This window comes from Melanotaenia boesemani, chromosome 10 (genome assembly GCF_017639745.1).
Source record: "Melanotaenia boesemani isolate fMelBoe1 chromosome 10, fMelBoe1.pri, whole genome shotgun sequence".
Taxonomy (NCBI): domain Eukaryota; kingdom Metazoa; phylum Chordata; class Actinopteri; order Atheriniformes; family Melanotaeniidae; genus Melanotaenia; species Melanotaenia boesemani.
Window position 1 is genome coordinate 26,538,543 of NC_055691.1, and position 21,423 is coordinate 26,559,965.

The window sequence follows — 21,423 nt, forward strand, 5'->3', positions numbered from 1 at the left end:
AAAAATAAACTGAAATACCAGTGTCTTACACCCAATGCGTGAAAGTTAAGTGCCCTGCAAATGTAATGATGATGTTAGGTGTGATGACTTGGGAGTACAAAAGTGTAAAGTATCTTTACACAGACTTAATTTCAGGACCCTAACTTTTACGACTCCATATTTAGAGAGCAAGCCAGCAAGAGTAATAAAGAATTACAATTCATTACTTTTATCACAATCAGTTTGGCACGTTACGAACGTGACATAAAACAAGTTTCTGGTTTAAGGGCGTCAACACAGACCCAACATCAGACGTCAGAAGAAAGGCATTCTGCGCATGCGTGGATCTGTAACGCTGCTGTTTGTAGCATGTAGCGTTAGCTGTCCTGACAGCTAACGGAGTAAAGTCCACTTGTATAGATTTTTTTCTTTCTTTTCTTCTTTTAAGCTTGATCTGTTTGCCACTCTTATCACAGGGTCAAAGAGCTTGACAGTGCCGTCCGTTGGCATTTAAGGTAATGATATTGTTCAATAGAAACGACTTTTTTCTTAATGAAGTTAGCATTGAAGTTCCCATAGTTTGTGTAAACTCTAGCTAGCTTAGCTAGTTAACAGTCATTACTAAAAAAAAGAAAAACTTACTACATCATACAACTTGAGTTGTATCTTGTATACAATTATGAATGGTTTATATTTTGATTAGACCACGTTAGGTTATGTAGTACTAATTATATATATATATTAATATGTATATATATATATATATATATATATTATGTATATATATATATATATATATATATATATATACACACATACATATATATATACATATACATATACATCCTCTCTTACATATTTTTATGTATTAGTCGTGATCTAAGACGAGATTCATGTCGGTTTTATTAATTTTTAAGCATAGGAGTATTTAGTCTAAATTGATTGGTCATTTAGACCTGAACATATGTGGCATCATCCTTTGAGATAAGGTGACACTAAATTTATCTTAAATTTTCACTACAAAATTGTGTTTGTACCTACTGTTGTGGACGGTAGTAATCTTCCATTATAATATTGTTTCCTGTTGTTCCTCTAATAAAAAAGAAGCAGAATCTCGACTTCTATCTGCTTAACGAGTCATTCTGTTGATTTATTCAGGTAACAGCAATGGAGCATGGCGAGGGATCTAAGACAGAGGATGACAAGTCTGAGCCCGTTCTTCATACACAGCAATTATGCCGCTTCTTCTCTCAAGGTCGACATTGCAATTTTGGAAAGAAATGTAAATTTCTTCATATAAGAGATGACATCAAAGCTCATGAGGAAAAGACAGGTGACACACCAAGCCAATTGGATGCCACACCTTCAAACTCTCAGGGTGCCAGTGAGCATAAGAGTCACAGGCCCCTGCCCAGTTATAACTTCATGGGTGTCTCAGAAGTTGCCCGTCGCCCCTGTCGCTACTTTCTCTCAGGCCATTGCATCATGGAGGACAGATGTCGCTTTTGGCATCCACAACAGTTACCTTCACAGGATGACCCACCTGTCCCTCGCAATTACAGAAGGGCCACACCAAATGTCCCTCCAGTTTCTGGCCCCCAGGAGGTGAAACTGTGTGACATGACAGAGGATAAGGCCAAGCAACTGCGAGACACTGAGATCATGCAGTTGAAGAAGCGCTTTCCCAAAGATCATCTGATTATTCAGGAAAGAAGTGATGGCAAAGTGACGTACTACAGGTTGACTGTGGAGGCCACCGATCCAGACTGGGTAAACACACACTACCCTTCTTTCTCCTGTGTCCCCTGGTAGTTTAGAGGTAAAAATTACTCACATATAGTTTTCTGCACAACAGTACCCCTTAGTTTTTTTTTTTTTTTTCCCAATGTGCACAGACTATGTTTTAAATAAGCAGTTAAACCTACAGTAATCTTCTTTTTTTGTTGATGTAAGAGTTGCTCTGTTGTCCTACCTAGCAATCTGTTGAATTTTCATTTTTAACTTGCAGCCTTTCGATTTGAAAGAAATTGACATCATGGTGAGCTTTCCAGACAACTACCCTCAAGAGGTAAAGACCACTTTTTCCACTTTCAATGCAGTTTCTCTAATTTACCATACATTAAAGGCTTGACATGGAAAAAACAGTTCCTCATTACCCCGATGCATGCCCCTCAGATTTTCACATTGGATATACCACTGGACCAGGATCTTCCCCCAGTAATGGCAAAGTAAAAACAAATGACTTTTTAAAAAAAATGAACTTATTTGCATCACTTATAGCAATCACAGCCAATTTTATAAATCTCTGGCTACACAGGCACGTACAGCAAGCATCTTTGGAGTGGCTTCAAGCCAAACATGCAACCAATCAGCTGCTGGGGAAGGTGGAACTGCTTTTTCGGCCTCTTCTTCGCTGGTTGGATCGTAGCTTGGAGCGACTGTTCATTGAGGGAGCCAGAGAGGTGAGACTGCAACCCTTTTGTATCCAGCAGATGATTGTAAATTATGATTTTATATTCTTTGTTGTAATATACAGAAATGACCTTGAAATTATTATTTTGTTTTGTTTGCAGTTAAAAAAAGACGTTGATTTACAAAAAGCTGGACTGCAGTTTATATCATATCAGGAGCTCCAGGCGGCAGCTAGTGAGAATGCAGGTGTTACTGGTGCAGATGCAGTTGAAGAACCGTACAATGAAAATGAAATGGTGGAAGGTGTGGAGCCAGTGGAGGGAGGGAAGTTGGAGCAGCAGGAGATTCTGGGTTCTGATGAAAGTCATGTGCAAGAGGATGCAAGTCATCTGGTGGAGAACATTAAGATCAGTGATCCCCGCAGAGGCACAGAAGTGAAGCTGCTGGGACTGATGCTGGGAGAGAACACAGCCACTGTGGTTGCTGAACAGATTACCGTTTGTCTGCAGTGTAACAGGTAAGGAAATAAATTTACAGGTGGTAAGTAATATATAGGTTTTCTGTAAACCTGACTCACTCGCTGTCTACAGGTGCAAGGTGACTGCAGACTTGACACTCACTGGAAAGACACCCTGCTCTGCTCAGTGTGAAAAGTGTAATGCAAACATAAATGCTGCATTCAGGCCCTGCATGCTCCACCACTACAGTGATGTCCTGGGATACTTGGACCTCCACAATGCTGCACCTGCTGATCTTGTACTTCAGGACTGTGAACTCACTGTGGGATGCCTCACCTGCTCTCAGGAGATTCCTCTGCAGGTGACGAACATTGAAATCCCATTGATGATAACTGAAATGTATCTCAAGTAGCACTGGCCAGTTTGAAAAAATGTAATTGTCTTTACTTTTCCATCAGAATGTTTTCTATGGACAGTTAAAAGAGATCATTTGTGAGCACTGCCACAGCAAACTCAGCATCCTGGCTGAGAGCGCAAGATTTCAGTATATTCAGCCTCGCACCTCAAACAAAGCAGGTCAGAACTCACTTGTGTTTGATTCCTAATGAATCAGCAAATAATTAAAGCCTTACAAGAATTAAAGTGCCCCAATTGGCTTTCCATTCAATCTTAGTATTACTTTAAAAGCTGCTCAGTGCACAGAAGAAAAAAATATCAAGTATTAGTATTTTTCACTCAGATTTGGAAATGTTTGCTGTATCTGAAGAGAACAGGAAAGCTTATATATCATTTCCTCCTCCTTATATGTGCAGGTTCAAGTGGTGTTAATTACAAGACAATAAGAGATCCAGCTGTGCAAAAGGGAAAGCCACTGCCAGAAAAAGGAACATGCAAACATTTCAAACAGAGCCATCGCTGGCTGAGGTATTGTCCGTTTATGTGACCTTTCTCATTTCATTTGTTGCATGATGGAACTTTGAGAAAGACACACTCAAGATGGTAAAATGCTTTATATCCGTATTCTCAGATTCCCCTGCTGTGGCCGAGCTTACCCCTGTGACGTGTGCCACGATGAGAACCAGGACCACCCCATGGAGCTCGCCACCAGGATGATTTGTGGCTTTTGTGCCAAAGAACAGGTTGAGAATAGATTTGACTTCGGTTCACATTTTAGGCCTTAAAAGTAGAAAAAATAAGGGAAGAAAAGCTTTCATTGGAACTGACTTTGTCTCAGAATGGAATAAGTTTTAATTATGATCCTCACTGTGTTTGCACTTGCAGCCATATGGTAATGGAAAGTCTTGCATCAGTTGTGGAAGCATGATGACGAGAGGGATTTGGACCAGCCACTGGGAAGGAGGACTGGGATGCAGAAACAAAGTCAAAATGAGCAGGTACACCTAAATAATGACAAAGGTCTGCATTTAGCTAAGTTTATTGTAAGCATTGTTTCTGGTAGTGTTTATTCATTAACTAAGATGTTTCCTTCACCACATTTAACACTTGTTTTCCTCTCTTTAGAAATGATCGTCAAAAATATGCCAACACCAACAAAACGGTTTCGAGGAAGGCAGCCAGTGAGAAAAAGTAGCTGGTGAAAAATGATTTAGTTGCATTTGTCTGTGAAAATACATAATCATATATGAACCACGATGATTTCTGTGAAATTGGGCCACTATAAAAATAAATCAAATTGTTAAAATCATTTGGTGTGAGAGGCGTTAATACTGTGATTTGATTTTCAACTACTTTTACCTTAAATTATTATTTCTTTCACCTGGAAAAACATCCTACAAGACAGTCATTTCCACATCAGTAAGGTGAGAAAGAAGGTTAAAACCTTCAAATTGAATATATCGTTTCTCAGAGGACTTTGTTCCAGTATGGGATATAAAGCAATTTTACATTGATAAGCTTGTTTAATGATTAGCTTGTATGTCAAGTTCTGGCTTAATGATTAAACAACAGTGTGACTAAATGACTCAAGAAGTAATGCAAGCAGCTGATTTAATCATAAAAAAGATATATCTCAATGAAGTCAAAGTAGATATGGTTGCACAGTTTTGAACATGTGACAATGACAGCAGACTGGACTTAAAAATACAAGGAAGGAAATCTACAAGGAAGATCAGAGCAGAAGCTACTGATGTTTCATATATTTTAAGAAAGAGGGTTTAATTTAATTTGAAACGTGTTGGGGCAGACATAACTGATAACCCTGGAGCTGATTGTATGAAGAAAAATGATGTGCACGCTACTAAACCAGCAAAAACTCTTGCAGTAAAGACCAGCAAAGGTCATTCCTCTCTACAGCGACAGAGTGGCTCTGAGACAGGAAAGGTGATCCCTATATGAAGTAATGCATGACCTACCTGACTTTTAATTTCAACCTTTTAGTTTAGTTAACAATATGGTATTCTTTTGGGATTATTAGGACCATTTTAATTTTACAATTAGATTTATTTGTAATAATGTGGCAAGCAACATCTTTAGTTTGTCACACAAGGCCTAAAACTAGAAGATGAGAAGAAGAAAATGCAGCCAATCTGCAGTTTGCTGATGAATTGAAGAGGTCAGCAGGTTTTTGGAATTTTGTTTTGTGGACAAATCAAACTAAAGAACATTAAGGAAAAGCATTATGTTTAGAGAAAGAAATTTGATTTAAAAAATGAAAAATGTCAGAATATTTGCCTGTAAACTGAATATCAGGAGAAAATGCTTGTTCAGCAAAGCAGTCTAAGCACAAAAATGATTCTTTAAAGGCATGAACCAAGAGGGAAAGAGTTAATGTTTTTAAAATGGCCAATCCCATAATCCAGCAGAAATATTGTGGGAGGACTTGAAGCATGTTGTGCATTTGGGGAAACTCACCAACATAAACCCAGAGTTTAAGCCATCCCAGCTTAGTTTCTTCAAGCTGTTGTGTTGGACTAATCAATAGTTACCAACATATAGTACAAGACTTAATATTTTCTCTATGTTTTTCTAACAAATCACACTTAGGAACAAGACTGAAGGTTATCTATTTTTAAAATGTATAGCTGTGTCTGGCTATTTTATAAACAATGAACACAATGTGTCAAAACTTAAATGGTTAGAATAATTTTCTTATAATAAAAAAATATATATTTTTTAATTAGACTTGTTTCCTTATTTGCAATACATTCAATTTGAACAATTTAATTTACATTAAGGTAGCTTTGTGGTGCAGCTGGTAGACATAATCTGCAAATAGCCTGCATTTACTTTGCTTTTTAGTCTCAAGCTCATTGTTTTGATGTGTGCTAAATGGTGTGAATCTTGGATCTTGTGTGTTCTTGTAGACATTGAGCTGATGGGGAGGGGATAAAAGCTGGAGTTTTGTTTGATTTAGAGCAAAGTCCCTTCAGCTGAACTCCTCTATATAAAGCTGGATCTTAAGCCTTTCAGCAGCAGCAACCTACAGTGGCCCCATACAGAGATGGTGAACATCAGTGAGTTTCCTCTGCAGCTCCTGCCTTTTAGGGCCTCGGACCGTCTTCTGCAGCCACTCTGGGATTATTTGCTTTTGCATCACCTGCCTCTCATCTCGTCTCCTTTTTTCCCCGTCATTCTCGCCTTTTCCAGCTACTTCTTCTTCAGTTTACCTTTTGCTGTTCTTGACCTCTTAGGAGAAAGGGTTCCTTTATTCCACCAGTACAAGATCCAACCAGACCGGCAGCCAACACTGGGAATGATGGCTAAAAGCTTTATGGGAGCTCTATATAATCATATCTTCTTTGTTATACCAGCTGTGATTATTAGTATGTTCATATTGCCGACACCATCACTGCCACAGGAAGCTCCAACAATGTGTGAGGTATTTATCGATGGCTTGGCTGCACTTCTCCTTTTTGACACTCAGTACTACATTTGGCATTTCATACACCATAAACATAAACAGCTTTACCGCTGGGTTCATGCAGTCCACCATGAATACATTTCACCATTCTCATGGTCTACTGAGCAGCTCAGCATCCCAGAACTGATGACAGTGGGGCTCTGGAGCAATCAAGACCCAATTCTTCTAAAGTGCCATCCACTGACCACATGGTGCGTGACAGTTTTCAGTATCTGGATGTCTGTTGAGGACCACATAGGCTACGACCTGCCGTGGACCCTGAACCATCTGGTGCCTTTTGGTCTGCTGGGTGGTGCACCTGCTCACGACATGCACCACCAGAAGCCGAACAGTAACTATGCTCCTTTCTTCAGCCACTGGGACAGAATTTTTGGCACTGCAGTCACTTTGAGAAAAAAACCCATAAGGAGATAATTAGTAAATACAGTTTTTAAAAGTTAATCACAAATTTTCTGATATTGACACATAATTTCGCTTTATGAAATCCAAGTAACTGTTGTATGTTGGTTTAACCTTGTAAAACAATCACTTCTTATTCAGTAAATGCATGTTGACAAAGCTGATGTAGAAAGTTAAAAAAAAAAAAACTGCGTATGTGCACACAATCATGGTTCATTTAACCCCCAGTGGAAAAATCAGTGATTGAACCTGCAAGCAAAGCAAATAAAAAGTCCTGTTTCCTGTTTCTGACAATCTTCTTATATAATACGAAATCTGTGAAAGCGCTTTACTCAGCAACATTTTGCTTATAATGGATTCCTCAAAAGAATAAAGAGCTTCTGAACAAGGACTGTGTTTTTCAGATTTGTTACACTTTGTCCAAGAAGTAGAATTAAGGCTAATCCTCAAGAGTCCCAAGTTATGGTGATTGTACGGAAATTCACTTCAAGTACATTAATAGTAAAACACATCAGGGAATGTTAAAATTACTCATGAAGACTAAGAATGCCTAAAGTATATAAATTATCTTATGGTATGTTGTACTTATAAGTAATGGATCACCCTGAAAATAACACATTAGAATACAAAATAATACATTCCATTAGTGTATAACTGAATTGTTTGTTATTCAGTATTGTACTTGCAGCCATTTAACTCTTTATAATTGTTATCTTCACCTCCTGGTCCAAGTTACATCAAACATAAACTTTGCACAAAAAGTAAGTAAATATGTGGTTGATTATTTCTCCCCTTTAATGATACCAATTGGTGTTGTATTTAAAATCAGTGTAAAACATCTTTACAAATGGCTATAACTTGTGAGGATTGTGTTTCTAGGGAATGAGGAACACAGCTAAGCACGTAGGCAGTGCACCAAAAACACGTGCCAAAATCCCCTGCAATGTTCTCCTTCCAGTAACTAGTTTTAAGTTGCTCGGTGAATTGGAAGATTGCACGCATTAACAACAACAACAATAATAATAGTAATGAACATATATTGGACATTGTTACACTTTATTCATTTTACACAATCTGGGACTTAAGTACCACGTAGAAGATCCATACCCAACTACAACCGTTAGGCACCTCCTTCTTGTGTTGATCACAAGACTGACCCCATCATTTTTAGCTCGACTGTGTTTTTGGGTGATGTCTCCTAAAAAACAAACTTTTGGAGATAAACGTAATTTTCCTTTTAACCAATTACTCAAAAGCTCCACAATTTCTTCCAAAAGGGCTGAAAGATTGCACATGTACCGGTTATCAGAGTTCCAATGTCTGTGTTACATTTACAAACTCACTAAACTCATTCTGAGTCTCAATGGTGTCCAATAATAAAGGTATATAATTTTGTGTTGGATGAGTTTGCTTTTTACTTCCCTTAAGTATTTTCCAGTGTTATATATTATCCTTTCCAATTATTTTTAATTTCCTAAGCCCTTCATTTATTCAATATTCCTTTACATATTGTGAGATGTATCATCACCTGTTATAGTACTTACTTACATGTACTAATCATTATCAAACTTTATTTATATACTTTTCATGCAGGATTGCAGCACTAAGTCCTCCACATAATAAAAAAAACATCAGTTTTTGCATTTTAAAAAAACAAGTAGTCACACACCAAAGTTTATTACTAAAACAAATTAAATTATAATTTGGAACCTGCTGTTAACTGAATATAGTTTTCACAGCAACAATGACTATAGACTACACAGCTTTACACAGCTGTTGGCCATTTTATTTTGAAATGAATTTGTACAAAATGTATGAATTTATGTTTTTTCCTTATTAAATACAGTGCTTCTGCTGTTTTGGTTTATTCCTTTTAACTTAAATGAAACCTTCTAAACACACAACACTAATAAATAAATATTTAAATATCTTTATTTGCCACAGAAATATAATAGCAAGTATCAATGCTTTACAAATTCAATGAAAACTCTTATTTAAATACTGAACAAACATGTTGGATATCTGCCCGGTGTTCTCTGTTGGATGCATCTTGCTGTAGCTGATGAACTGGCGTCGTAGTTTCCGCAGCTCTGCCATGTTGATGTTCCTGGTGAGCTCCACGTTTAACGTCAAGTTAAGGGTAGCCGCTTGTATCTGTGGTTAGCCACGAAATTTCTCCTCAAAGTATTTCAGAGGCGGTAACTGACCAAAAGGATTTCAAGGTTATAGCACCTCATTAAAACCTTTAAGGCGGACACCAAAACATTACTGACGTCACTTCAAATTCAAATCATGCACAAGTAATTGAAGACACGCCAGCACAGGCTCTAATGTGCTTTTAAGTTCGCTTCTGCTTGGATCAACGTGTTCAAAGGATGTAAATCAAAGTGTTTGCTTCTGAGAAGTCACAACACAGCACAGCTGCCAAGGAGTTTGGTTTCTCCCCACCTAACATATCCCACCGCATTTTTATTACTGAGGAGACCTTTAACATTGTTTGGCTGCTTAACCTTTAATTCTTTTGATGTATGCAAATTTCTCCTCTAAGTCTTTGATATTAAGACCTGTGACTCTCATCTCAGAGAGAATGTTTCTTCCTTTTGGATGAGGAAAATGAATAAAGAGAAAAGTCATTAAGTCAGTGAGGCCGAATTAGAATTACTTGGCTATCAACTAAATTTGCTGTCAAAAAAAAGATCAAATATAAAAAAGGATATCTTTTCTGTAGCTCCTGGAACTGAGATCTGATCCCCGGGAACGCTTGTCTTCTGAGCATTAAAAATGGCCTGAAAAACGATGACAATGAGACGGTAACGACTGGTTGTAGGAATATGATGCACCAACAGAAATAAATCGTAACCTGGGCGTTAAATCAGTTCATGAATCATAATTAAAAAATGCATCTGCAGTTGTGAGTAAACATGTAGTCAGCCAGTAAAAGCGCAAGCAGAAAACCTCCTAATGGAAAGCCGCAATTAAGAGACACAGCATGCCACAAACACATAGAACTGTTTGATGCATTTTATGGGCTTATTTATATTAACGAACCAGCTGTTACTCTGTTTGCTTGCTACTTTTACAACAGTTATGTCATATGGGACAGAAGACGTCAGATATTCCCACGTCTCCAAAGTGTAAGGGTCCACGTCATCAGATATGTCAAAACACCTGAAGACCTTTGGCCTAATTACCATAAACAACAGATTTGTTAAGACTTACATTTTCTGGCATTTTCACTTTAGTACCAGGCTTCTTCTCAAACAGATGCTGTTTTTAAATTGAGGTCTAAGTTCAACATTTTTTTTCCTATTTTTTCCTTCAATCATTCCATTTACAATGTCAAAGTCTTATTTATTAAAATGTGATATAACACATACAAAATACCCTCGCACAAATGTAGGGGATAATCTGAGTGATTGACAAATAAAAATGCATGTGAAGACATACCATTAACACATCTTGTGTGATCTTGTCCAATTCATACAAGAAGTTTGCAGAAGACAAAGGTTGCTGCAGAGAAAGAGATCATTTCTATAACTATCAGTAAAAATAAACAGAGCTTTAAAACAGTTTCCTTGTAATAAACAGCTGATATTAATGTCCTTACACTCTGAGTAGACTGGTTCGGTGGGGGAGCTTTTCTTTTAAAAATTGCATCAGATAAAGCTTCAAATGGAAGAGTGTCATCTTTCAGGATAGTGAAGAGAGGACTGTCCCATCTGTTTCTGGAGTCAGGAGCTTCAAATCTCTGGACTAATGCATCAAAGCTTTAAAACACAAAACGAACAAGGAAAATTACAAAAATAAATCCATCAAACTGTGATTATATTTGATAATGACCATAATTATAATATTTAATCTGCACCTAGTCATGGTAGATGCTTCTCACTCACATGTCCTGGCTGTACTGCTCAGCCGCATCTCTGCTCATGTTCCATAATGAGCTCTGTTCATTTGATGTTAAACAGTATACCTTCATCAAATAACACAACATGAATTTGAGCAATGGCAGCAACATTCTTCCATTACAATTCAAGTGACAATCGCTAGGATACTTACCAGGCAATGTGGTGTCTGTGCATGTTTGATGAGACAGAAAAGCTCATAGCGGTAACCTGTGAGATATTTTGATTAAACACTAAATCTAATTGTTTAACAGAATCAGTGTGGTACACTTTTACTGTTGATATTTACCTTTTATGTAATTTAATGAGTCCAAAATTACGATGTCATCCTTGTTGACCTTCCTAACAACAGACAGCTAGTCAATAAAACGATGCTTGACAACATGAGTCAGATTTAACAAAGAAGTGAAAACCCCACCTCTCTACCTCAGCTTTCAGAGATGCTCTGACATTTTTTTCCTTTTGAGAATCTGCAATGTATGCAACAAGGTTAGGTCATGCAGGGGTGCAAATACAATTTGACCTTAATAGAAAGCAACTTCCAGGTAGTCTCTTCAGGGAATTTCTGATTATTATATACGAAAATTATTAATTGGATATAAAGAGAATACATATGCATATTTGCTTCCCAATTATGAGTCTTATCCTGTTTGCGATCATAAATTTCTTACCAGCTTCACATCCAAGGTCTTTACCAGAAATGTTCAGAAACCTGGATCAGGTGTTTATATACTAAAGTACTCCAGGGACATAATGGGAATATACTGCAGACTAAAACGCCAAACGCAGATCAAAATGGCCCATAAAAGGCTAAAAGCAGCTAAATCGTTATCATATATATTTGGCATATAGTATTTAAATTGGTCACAAACAGACTGAATGTGACATTTCTGTTGACCATCATTTTACTCCAGGGAAGCTAACCTGGCTCCAACTCGCGCAGACTAGTAAGAGCATCAGTAGTGTGAGAAAAAGCGAAAGTATGTAGCTAATAGCAATAAAAAAAAAAAAAAAATAAAAAAACGTAGCTTATAGAATTTAAGAAAATTCCCTACCAGGACACAAGAGTTCTGAAAAGTAAATAGGTAGCTACTAACAGGTATGCAACTGAACGAAGACGCAGCTAGCTTAACTTGCCTGCGTAAACACCGTTTCTTTCAACGCCCAGGACTCCGTCTCCAACAATATGGACTTTTCGGTCGGTGCCGTCTTCAAAATACTTCTTCAGTTCTTCTGCCCTTTGTGTTTTACCACTACAAGGGTAACCGCACATCACTATTAAGGGCATAACCAAGGTTCGTTATCACAAAAACTACAGTATAAAGAAGTGAGGAGCACGTTGCACGTTGTTACCGCTGTTACCCGGATGTGGTAAGTCTATCGACCTACAGGTGGCGTCATTAAAATAATTCAACTACATGATTTTGCTTCCAAATACAAAGTGAAAATACTTTCACATAAATAAAACAGGCACTTCACCCATCTTCTTTGCTACTTTTTTTTTTTATTAGAATAAGGCTTATTTTTTACAAAGACAAACTCTTCTTCATCAGTAGGATGTTTGGATGTTGCAGTTATACTGTAAGAAGTGATGGTTTAAATACTCCTCGAGCATGATCTCCTCCTTCTCTGTATGAATAGAAAAAAACACTGTGATATATACAGTTGCTGGCTAAACATCCCCAGCAATGATAATAATAATAATAAAAACAACAACTAACATGTCTGGTGTCTGTTGCCGTGTTTGTTGTGCACTTTTCAACATCCAGATGAGCAGTGCTTGCAGATCCTCCAGCCCATGCACAGGACTTACATCTCTAACTTCAGAGGGACCATTCGTGTTTTCAAAGGCAGACTCCACAAAGGAACTATCCACAACACTTTTCTTGCCCATGAAATGCCCTATTTGAACAAATAATGCAAACTCCATATAAAATGTTAAAACACACAAATTGCTAAGTGCAAATGTTCTTACCTGTTGCCCAAAGATTCCCTCTTGGATTCACCTTCAGCTTTGAAACTTTATTTCTTTGTTCAGTTAAATCAAGAGTCATTGACGCTGTCATAGCCATATATGAGATAAGGATGAAAGAAGACAGGAATCTTCCTCTGCTGTTTGTCATAGTGTCTTCGCTGAATTTGCAGCTGGCTAATTAAAATATCTGTTCTCTTGCTTCAGGGACAGGTACTTATAGTGAAATAGGGTTGGGCTTAATATTCTGATGTGATGAGGTCAACCATCTGTCACTGTTGCTTATTGGATGCACGATGCACATTTAAGTGCCTTATGATGGTTCTAAGGTACGTGACGTCACTGCAAAACCAAGGCTTGTCACATTCAAGTACCATTCAATGTTTTCCTCCTTCGCATTCAGCAGTTTAATACATTTTCTGTGACACAAGACAGAAGGCTGAGCAGATAATTAAATGCACCTGTTTATTTGAAAGTACTTTACGTAAACATAACAGCAAGGCACAGGGGCCACTGCATGCTGAACAGATGTAATGGCTTAGGAAATGCAGTGAATCCAAGTGTCATTGGTTACCTTATGTACATGTTTCTTTCATATACAACTCCTCCCTGTACGCAGTATCAAAAGTACAAATATCATGAAGTATTACAAAGAGCAAAACGTGAATTGTTTTCTGCCACTGCAGGCAAATAGCTGCAGTGTGGTTAAGGACACATACAGCACTTTCATAGAAAAGTTCACTTGTCAATTAAGTCAATATGACCATAAAGCCTTAATATCGTTCCCAAAATAATTTATAAAATCTTAAAATGTGGGATAATACTTACTTTATAAACTAGATATAGATTTTTATTTTACATTGCACTGAGATTAACTTCTCAAAGCTTTTGAGACATTTAACAATCACTGCCATTTTCTATGGAGGTAGGAACTGTCATGTGGACAACACAGAACAAAAAGTGCTGCTTCACAAATCAGAACCTGCAAACAAGAGGTGTTTTTATAACTAACCTATGACGTTTCCTCTGAAATTATCTATGAAGTCACATTACCAGGTTGTGATTTATAAAACAGAATCTCACTAATGTGCCACCAAAGTTCACTCTCACCCCTGCTCTAGATTACCCAAGACAATGTACCCTGATTTGACACAACACTGACGTTCGCTCGCCAAAGAAAATACACTTCTGGCAATCTGAGGTATTTTCAATACTGCTGCAGCACAAATGTAATAATTTCTTCCAAACTCCCACAAAAAAGGCCAAATCTGGAACATAATGTGCACCTTCAAACATAAAGTTTCTTTTGAAATGCTTAACTAGCATTTATCCAACTTCAACAGCTCTACCTGTATGTGGTCTCACAGGACACTACTTCAATGACATTTTTACCATAAATGAAGGAGTGCTATTAACTGAATACTGACCTACATTTTGTTTTGTAATTAACTGTGACAGAAATACCGTATTTGAACTGCAAAGTACTTGCAACATAGTCATTTCACAACAATTCCATCCTGAAACCCATTCAGGCAATACCAAGACAATTATCATTGATTGCAATGATGAAAATGTAACATTTTACTGTTGTACTGATCCATACCATACTTAATGACATACATTCCTGAGCATAAAAAATTAAAGGAAAAAATAATATGAGTGCAGTTGTATCTGAGAGGCTTGGTTAATAGATTGCAAACATGCAAGGTTAAATGAAATGAATGAAAATAGTATAAAAATGCTGCTCGTTATCAAATAATATGGATCTCCTTAAATATACTGTACTGCTTACAAAAAATAAAAAGTTTGAACTTAAAAGCTCAAAATCTTCACAACAGTCCTTGTTGAAGCAGAATACATGCTTCAATACCAGATGAAAGCAGAGCCTAAGGCCTGACTTAGTGTGTCTATGTCTGCAGTGTAGCCTGCCCCAAAGTCTTAGTTGGAGGTGGGATTCCTGAAGTTGCTTTAAAAAAATGTGGATTAACTCTGCAGCTATCTGAGGCAATGTAAGGAGGAGATAATTAGTATAAGCACTGAACCTGGGGTTTGCATATATTGTTTTTTAATATTGTTGAATATTGTTTTTGAGTTAGCATTATGAGCAAAGCTGATTTTACTGATGCCCCCTGCATCTAAAATGCTTGATCCACTAGCAAAGCAAAGCAGTGAGCAGTGGACTAAGTCTGTGCTGCAGTGATGTACCTTCTAGGAAGGTATATCAGGCTGCAGGGAAGCTCAACGTAGATAGTTATACGTGACAGTCTGATGTCTTAGTACAGCTAAGACTTTCTGGCTTTTCTCCCAGCAAAGGTGTAGATTCATTTACCTTACCAGCCTCAGCTGATATAAGTGGCTGATCACCCTGATCCTTTTCCCCAACATTTGCCTCCCCCTTCTCCTCTTCCTCCAGATCTTTGACTTTGTGGACAATAAAAAGATGTCTATTGAGAGACAGAACAGACGTGAAACACAGGCCGCAGTAAAGGCACTGAGGAGTGTTTTTATCTGTTTTATGCTGAGGTATATGCTGCTGGAACTCTGTGCGGTCATCTGTGATAAAACCGCATTTTGAACAACGAAACTGAGTTTTGAGACGTTTTGCTGAAGGAACCTCGATATCAGTGTGATCCTGGTGGTCAGTCTGCGTGTCCACAGCAGGTGTCGCTGAAACGAGCCCCTGGGAATCACAAACAAGAGTCTTTAATGCTGGCCACTAAATTATATTATATTAGCATTTTAGTCTGTAGTTAGTTTTTATGTCAATAAAAAAAAACAACAAAAACAATAACTACCTTGCCCAGAGCTTTTTTGCATTCCTGGTTGGATGTTTTAGGCATTTGACTAAGATCCGGGTTTTTAATTCCATGCATAAGGCTTATGTGGTTCTTCAACATCACACTTGTTGTGAATGTTGTCTTGGTATCTGTGCAATACCTATTGTATGTGGGGAAAAAATAACATTTTATCAAAACAAATTACTTTGACAAGAATTATTCCTTCATTTAAATGGTTATCAACACTTACCAACAAGTGTAAATTCTCCTTTTTCCATCATGGTCACTGCGAACATGTCTTCTTAGACTGGTTGCAGAGTTGAATGACTGCTCACAGTGTCGGCATGGATACTTCCTCACTGGCTGTTGACAGAAAAGTTAAAAATAATAAGCAAAATTAAAGATTCTGAATAGACAACGATAACAGACTGCAGTTAATAACCACAGTTGTGGTAACCTTCATTGAAAGGGTCAATTCTCAAATTATTGCTTTTTAAAAAACATTTATAATTAACTAATAATAACCTAATAGCTTGGTTTGATATACAGGGTTAACACTGCTACAGCCAATTAAAACAACTGCAGCCAAATCAGAAATGATCAGATCAGATTCGTGTGTCCAGACACGATCAGGGAACCCATCGGCTACAATCCAATTCTAACACACATCAGCAAATGGATTAATTTACCCTTTTTACCTTTCCATGGTTGGTCTTCACATGAGAAATGTAGGATTCTCGCTCAGTGAACCACTGCAGACACTCTCCACAGGTCCAGCCACTGGGTTTTATGCGTGGTTTGCCGTTCTGCTCTGATTTTTTTCTGGGACTATCAGTGATTTTACGAGGGTTGTGACTCTTCTGTTGTTGGACAGAATGTGAATCCAGACGCCAGTTAGTTTGGTCTTTATCTCTAGTGTCCTTTTCTGTCTCTGCTGCAATGTTTCCAGCATGCACACCCTGCAAAACATAGAAAAAAAAACAATGTTACAAGAGTTATACAACAACCTTGAAGTCTCCTTCTTAATCACAGTTCACTGCAGATACTTTTTATACCAAATATTAGACATGAGGTGTGCGCTATATACATTTAATATTTTTTTTTTACTTTATTCAACCAAGAGTATAGAAATCACTTGAAGATTATTTTAAACTAAAAATCATACAAAGGATCTGTTCTTCAGAAATAAATTTAGGACTAACATTGAAATGCTGCATAAAAAGCCGCTTTTGTGGAAAAACACAGTTGCATTCTGGACACTTAAATATGCATGTAACTCGCTTGTTGGCATCCTGATAGAAGTGCTGAAAAAGTAGCTTCTTTTTCTTGAAAACCACCTCACACGAGCACTTAAAGACTAACCTGCAAAAGAGAAAGAACAGTTTTAACGACATACAAGAGGATCTGAACAACTTCAAAACAGTCAAGCCATTAGATGCTAACTTACTGAGGTGATTGTTTGGAAGCACTGTGTTTATTTTTTAAATGTACTTCACAGCTGTCAGAGGTCTTGAAGGCAACTGGACAGACGGAGCACTTGTAAAAGACTTCACAGTGTTTCTCTTCAATGTGAGTCTTTTGACCTTCCAGGGTTTTGAATACAATTTCACAGTGAAGACATCTAAAATTAAAAAAAGAAATAATGCAATTTTATTTTAACACTTAACTGTATAATTAATAAAGCCTGTATTTTGCTAGATTACTTACTTGTACCAAGCCTTGCGGGCATAATGCAGACAGTTTTCTCTGACATGCTTCTGTATGTCTGCAGAACGACTCAAGGCACCACATTCAGGACAGCAGAAAGGGGACTTATGTGCATGAAGGCGTTGGTGAGCTCTGAAGCTGCATTTGTTGGGTAACAACATTGAGCACACTTTACAAATCTGTTGTGATGACAGAAAAGAAGTACAAAAAGGATATATGAGAGCAGAAAGTTAAAAAAAAAAAGGGCCTTTACAGGATAACTCTTGATATTTTCAACTCTTCTGTCAAAAATTAAAACACAAGTATTTTTGATCGAGCTAAAAAATAATAACGTTCATTCATCGGTGCCACAGCCTGCTGTTTAGGACATTTTAACAGTAGTCAAGTTGTTTGCCGTAAATACTTTAAACTTCATCCTGCTGCCACAAATGCAAAAATCGAGTTTTGCATTGTAAAATGGACCTAAGAATTTTTAGTCTTCCAATTTGACACGCTGACAATATAAAATAAAAAATTATTACTTTCATATTTCAACAAAAAATCTACTCACCAGTCCTTCCAAATCTTCTGAGGACTTCTGGTAGTGGCCTGCTAGTGCTTTACTGTCAGGTAACTGCTTGTTACACTCCACACAATGGAATCTGTGCTGAATGACATTTTCCACGTATAATGGCAAGACGGGTTCACTTTTGGGTGAGAACAATGCCGGGGTGTGAGAGCCTGCATTCATCGACACAGTACTCAGTGGTACAAACATATTCTCCTCCGATATGGGTTTTACATGGAGTTGCGTGCACTGCATCACCATGCCGTTGTGTTTGTGCTCACGTGCATGTGCCAACAAGGCACACTTGTTAAAGAAAACCAAAGTCTTTCCACAGTGTGTACATCCTACTTCAATGTGAACGCTCCTCCTGCTGTAATGATACGCAAGACTTCTTTCAACCCCAAAGGAGTCCCCACACTCAAGACAGCAATATCCATGGGGTGGTAGGCTGATGTCGCTCTCTGGAGGTGGGTTCAAGTTGGGCACATGTACAGGAATAGGGTTAATGTTCTTTAAAAGTCTGCTTAAGGTTTCTGCAGCTGTGTTTGAAGGAGCTGTACGGGGAAATGAACTGGCAGTTTTGATCTGATGCACCAAGGGGACAGTACTGCACACTGAAGAAGAAAGTGTGTATTGACTCTGTTGATGGGAGATGGACCGTGCAGCTACTGAAGCAGCAACACTATGAGGGACCAGATTTAGACTGGCTAAGTGCATTGCTTTTGGAAGGAAATTTGTATTAGTTGTATGGCCTCTTGTAGCTGATGCTCTCTTTGGTTTCTGCACCTGATGTGCAGAAGATCTTTTGACATGACCAGTGGGATTATGAAACAATGATGCAGACTTCCTTTTTTCCTCAGATTTTACTTCAGACTTTCTGTGTAAAACCTTTGGTGAAGATGTGTTAGCTGGGTTGTTATTAGTCTGTATCCCAACAACGTAATCACCGGTATGAGACTGATGAGGAGACACATTGCAGTAAGAATCTTCACTAATCATACTCTGAGATGGAGAGGATTCATAAGCAGAGTGAATTTCATCTGTCTCCGAGTCAGGTAGCACACTGGTGACTGTGCGTTTGATCTGCCCAGATGTGGTTTTAATCGTCTTGATTCTGACCCTGGGTATGGCTGGGGGTGACCCAGACAAAACTGCAGGTGATCCTTTGCCACTGCTATCACTGCCAATGCTCACAGGGCTGTCAGAGGGTTTTATTAATCGTTTCACTACTTCAAGTGGACTTCTGGGGCTTCGTGGGGATATGGGAACCTTGGGGCTAGCTTTAACGCAATCCTTCTGAATCGCAGAGGACACTCTGGAACTATTCTGCTCACTGGGATCTTTTCTAGCGTTTAGAGCAACCAGAGCCTCAAGACAAAAAGACAACTTTGGTGTCTGAGATGTGACAGGTGAATAAGAGGCAGTCACATCTACTGTGTTTCCTAAATTGTTGTTGGTCTCAATAAAGCTCCGGTTATTGCTTTGATGGGGCAATGCACTGGTTTCACTAGGTGTTTTCTCTATTTGATTACTGACACACATGTCAGAGGGGTTCTCACTTTGGCCATTCTCTACTCTACCTCCGTGAGTGTAATCGGGACAGCTATCAAATATACAAAGGTCCATTTCTTTGTGATTGTCTGGGACTGACGTTTCCACCAAAACAGGAGCTGCTTGAAAACTGGGTGTTTCTTGTTTTGAGAGCATTTCATCCCTACTACACAGAGTGTCCTCAGAATCTGGACTGGAAATGGGACTAATTTGTGAATTTGACTGGGACAATATTGGCGTTCCATCAGGTTTTTGCTGAACAGGAGCCTCTACAGAGAGTTCTCTTGAACTCTCCCCATTTAAAGCAAACACAAGTGATTTGGAAAAGCCAGTGCTGCTTGATTTTGCAGGGTCAGTGCAGGTCCCCGGTCCCTGGAATCCATTGTGCAGTGCTGGTCCTGAGTGAAGCCTGTCATTGAAACCTTCCAATGACCCTTGCCGACTTGTGTTTTTAACTATTACACTTATAACGGGGATGTCTGTTGTTGCGGTATCTTGGTTACTCAGTAAGCTGTCATCCAGACACATCCCTGTGTGTTTCAGCTGACTTTCTGCCTCCTCATGACTTCCCTGGATAGGCTCTTTGGCATCCAGTCCTGTGGCATCTGGGATATCAAAGGCTGCCAGCAGATCATCAAAATCTGGGGTTTTCATGTCACCCATGGCTGCACATTCTCATAAACCTACAAAACACATAGAATATAAGTTGTAATAGTACGTTTTCACATAAATTCCAGTTTCAATTAAAAGAGTACTCCTTATAGTTGGAGCTTATAAAACAGCTGATACAATTCACAGCTATTAAATAACTTCTGTTTACTACTTGGGTAACGTCCTCAAAGCTCATGTTAGCCTAGGCTAATCAGCTTAGCTTTACGTCAAGATGTGGTGGCTCACTGCAGCTAATGTTTCTACTTTGTGGCAAAACAAGTGAGACAGAAAAACCCCATAAAGCACAACCAACATGACGTTTAATGCAAACTGTTAGGTTCATAGCATTTGTACAAGCCAAGTAAGTGTACAGCTACATATATCGGAGCCAAGACGACAAGTTAGCAAGCTACGTGAGCAAGATGCTACCGCGCAAACAATTTTGCCAAGCTGTTAAACTTTGGTCTTACTAGTGCAAGACACAAGACACTTACCATTTGCTCCGATTATTTTCAACGCACTAATAAATTGGTTAAACAGCTATTAACTTCGGTCGGTTAGTGCTTACCGGCTAGGCTGGGTTGCTTTAGGGTTTCACAGCTAACCTAGGCTAAAGGCTATGCTAAAAGCTACTAACGTCAACTTGGTTTTCCTTTTCCTGTACGAATACTTTGTTCGAGCCCTCAGCGCTGACGTACAGGCCAAAAGTGAATGATAATGTAGCTTCAGTTTCATATGTAAACGAGTCGGCCGATTAAATTAATAAATGTTAAAGAGAAAACCAACGCTTCAAGTTAATCAAATCACTTAACTACAATGCACATCTCGCTTGAAAGTCCAACGATATAAGCAGCACAACTGTATGCTTGCTTACAGCACCCTTCTTTTGTTCATACTCAGTGTATGAATGTAAACTTCCATACGGAATTCCTTAAAGGTCTTCCACTGTCTGTATGGCTGGTAAATCATACAAAAAAAAAAGGTCAAAACTAAACTAGCACGTGGTGTGTTATGAAAAATTAACAATAATTTAGAATAACTAAATGATCACAATGCTAAACTGAAATAAAATTAAGACACTTCAAATGAGTTATGTTATATTGTTATAAATTTGCCCTGTGTCTGATCAAAATGTCTCACGTGCGAAGGCTTATGTCCCATGTACTTCCATCCATTGTGACCCGG

The 21,423-nt window shown here is 38.3% G+C and overlaps 4 protein-coding genes across 6 annotated transcripts; 2 read left to right on the forward strand and 2 right to left on the reverse strand.

Annotated features, from left to right (window-relative positions):
* The first annotated feature begins 329 nt into the window (after positions 1-329).
* Positions 330-4,554, forward strand: si:dkey-24l11.2 (uncharacterized protein LOC100034462 homolog). Its single transcript, XM_041997390.1, has 12 exons — positions 330-494; positions 1,138-1,749; positions 1,988-2,047; positions 2,155-2,207; positions 2,297-2,441; positions 2,553-2,908; positions 2,982-3,210; positions 3,308-3,425; positions 3,662-3,773; positions 3,877-3,988; positions 4,131-4,243; positions 4,371-4,554. The coding sequence occupies exons 2-12, from the start codon at positions 1,147-1,149 to the stop codon at positions 4,438-4,440; spliced, it is 1,971 nt and encodes a 656-aa protein (XP_041853324.1). The 5' UTR covers positions 330-494; positions 1,138-1,146; the 3' UTR covers positions 4,441-4,554.
* A 571-nt stretch (positions 4,555-5,125) lies between these two features.
* Positions 5,126-7,170, forward strand: ch25hl1.1 (cholesterol 25-hydroxylase like 1, tandem duplicate 1). Its single transcript, XM_041997391.1, has 2 exons — positions 5,126-5,205; positions 6,173-7,170. The coding sequence occupies exon 2, from the start codon at positions 6,310-6,312 to the stop codon at positions 7,141-7,143; it is 834 nt and encodes a 277-aa protein (XP_041853325.1). The 5' UTR covers positions 5,126-5,205; positions 6,173-6,309; the 3' UTR covers positions 7,144-7,170.
* Positions 7,171-9,042: 1,872 nt separating this feature from the next.
* Positions 9,043-12,405, reverse strand: kti12 (KTI12 chromatin associated homolog). Its single transcript, XM_041997322.1, has 9 exons — positions 12,171-12,405; positions 11,452-11,503; positions 11,323-11,375; positions 11,188-11,243; positions 11,022-11,101; positions 10,736-10,895; positions 10,576-10,638; positions 9,846-9,914; positions 9,043-9,249 (listed from the first exon to the last, which is right to left on the reverse strand). Exons 1-9 carry the CDS (start codon positions 12,319-12,321, stop codon positions 9,106-9,108), a joined length of 828 nt encoding a protein of 275 aa, XP_041853256.1. The 5' UTR covers positions 12,322-12,405; the 3' UTR covers positions 9,043-9,105.
* Positions 12,406-13,456: 1,051 nt separating this feature from the next.
* On the reverse strand, positions 13,457-21,423 carry znf592 (zinc finger protein 592). Of its 3 annotated transcripts, none has more exons than XM_041997319.1 (9): positions 21,354-21,423; positions 18,040-20,270; positions 17,490-17,668; positions 17,230-17,403; positions 16,985-17,144; positions 16,481-16,741; positions 16,033-16,145; positions 15,801-15,942; positions 13,457-15,685 (listed from the first exon to the last, which is right to left on the reverse strand). In XM_041997319.1, exons 2-9 carry the CDS (start codon positions 20,248-20,250, stop codon positions 15,257-15,259), a joined length of 3,669 nt encoding a protein of 1,222 aa, XP_041853253.1. In that variant the 5' UTR covers positions 20,251-20,270; positions 21,354-21,423; the 3' UTR covers positions 13,457-15,256. The 3 variants fall into 3 exon arrangements, with proteins under 3 accessions (XP_041853253.1, XP_041853251.1, XP_041853252.1); XM_041997317.1 differs by lacking the exon at positions 21,354-21,423 and adding an exon at positions 20,807-21,078; XM_041997318.1 differs by lacking the exon at positions 21,354-21,423 and adding an exon at positions 20,733-21,078.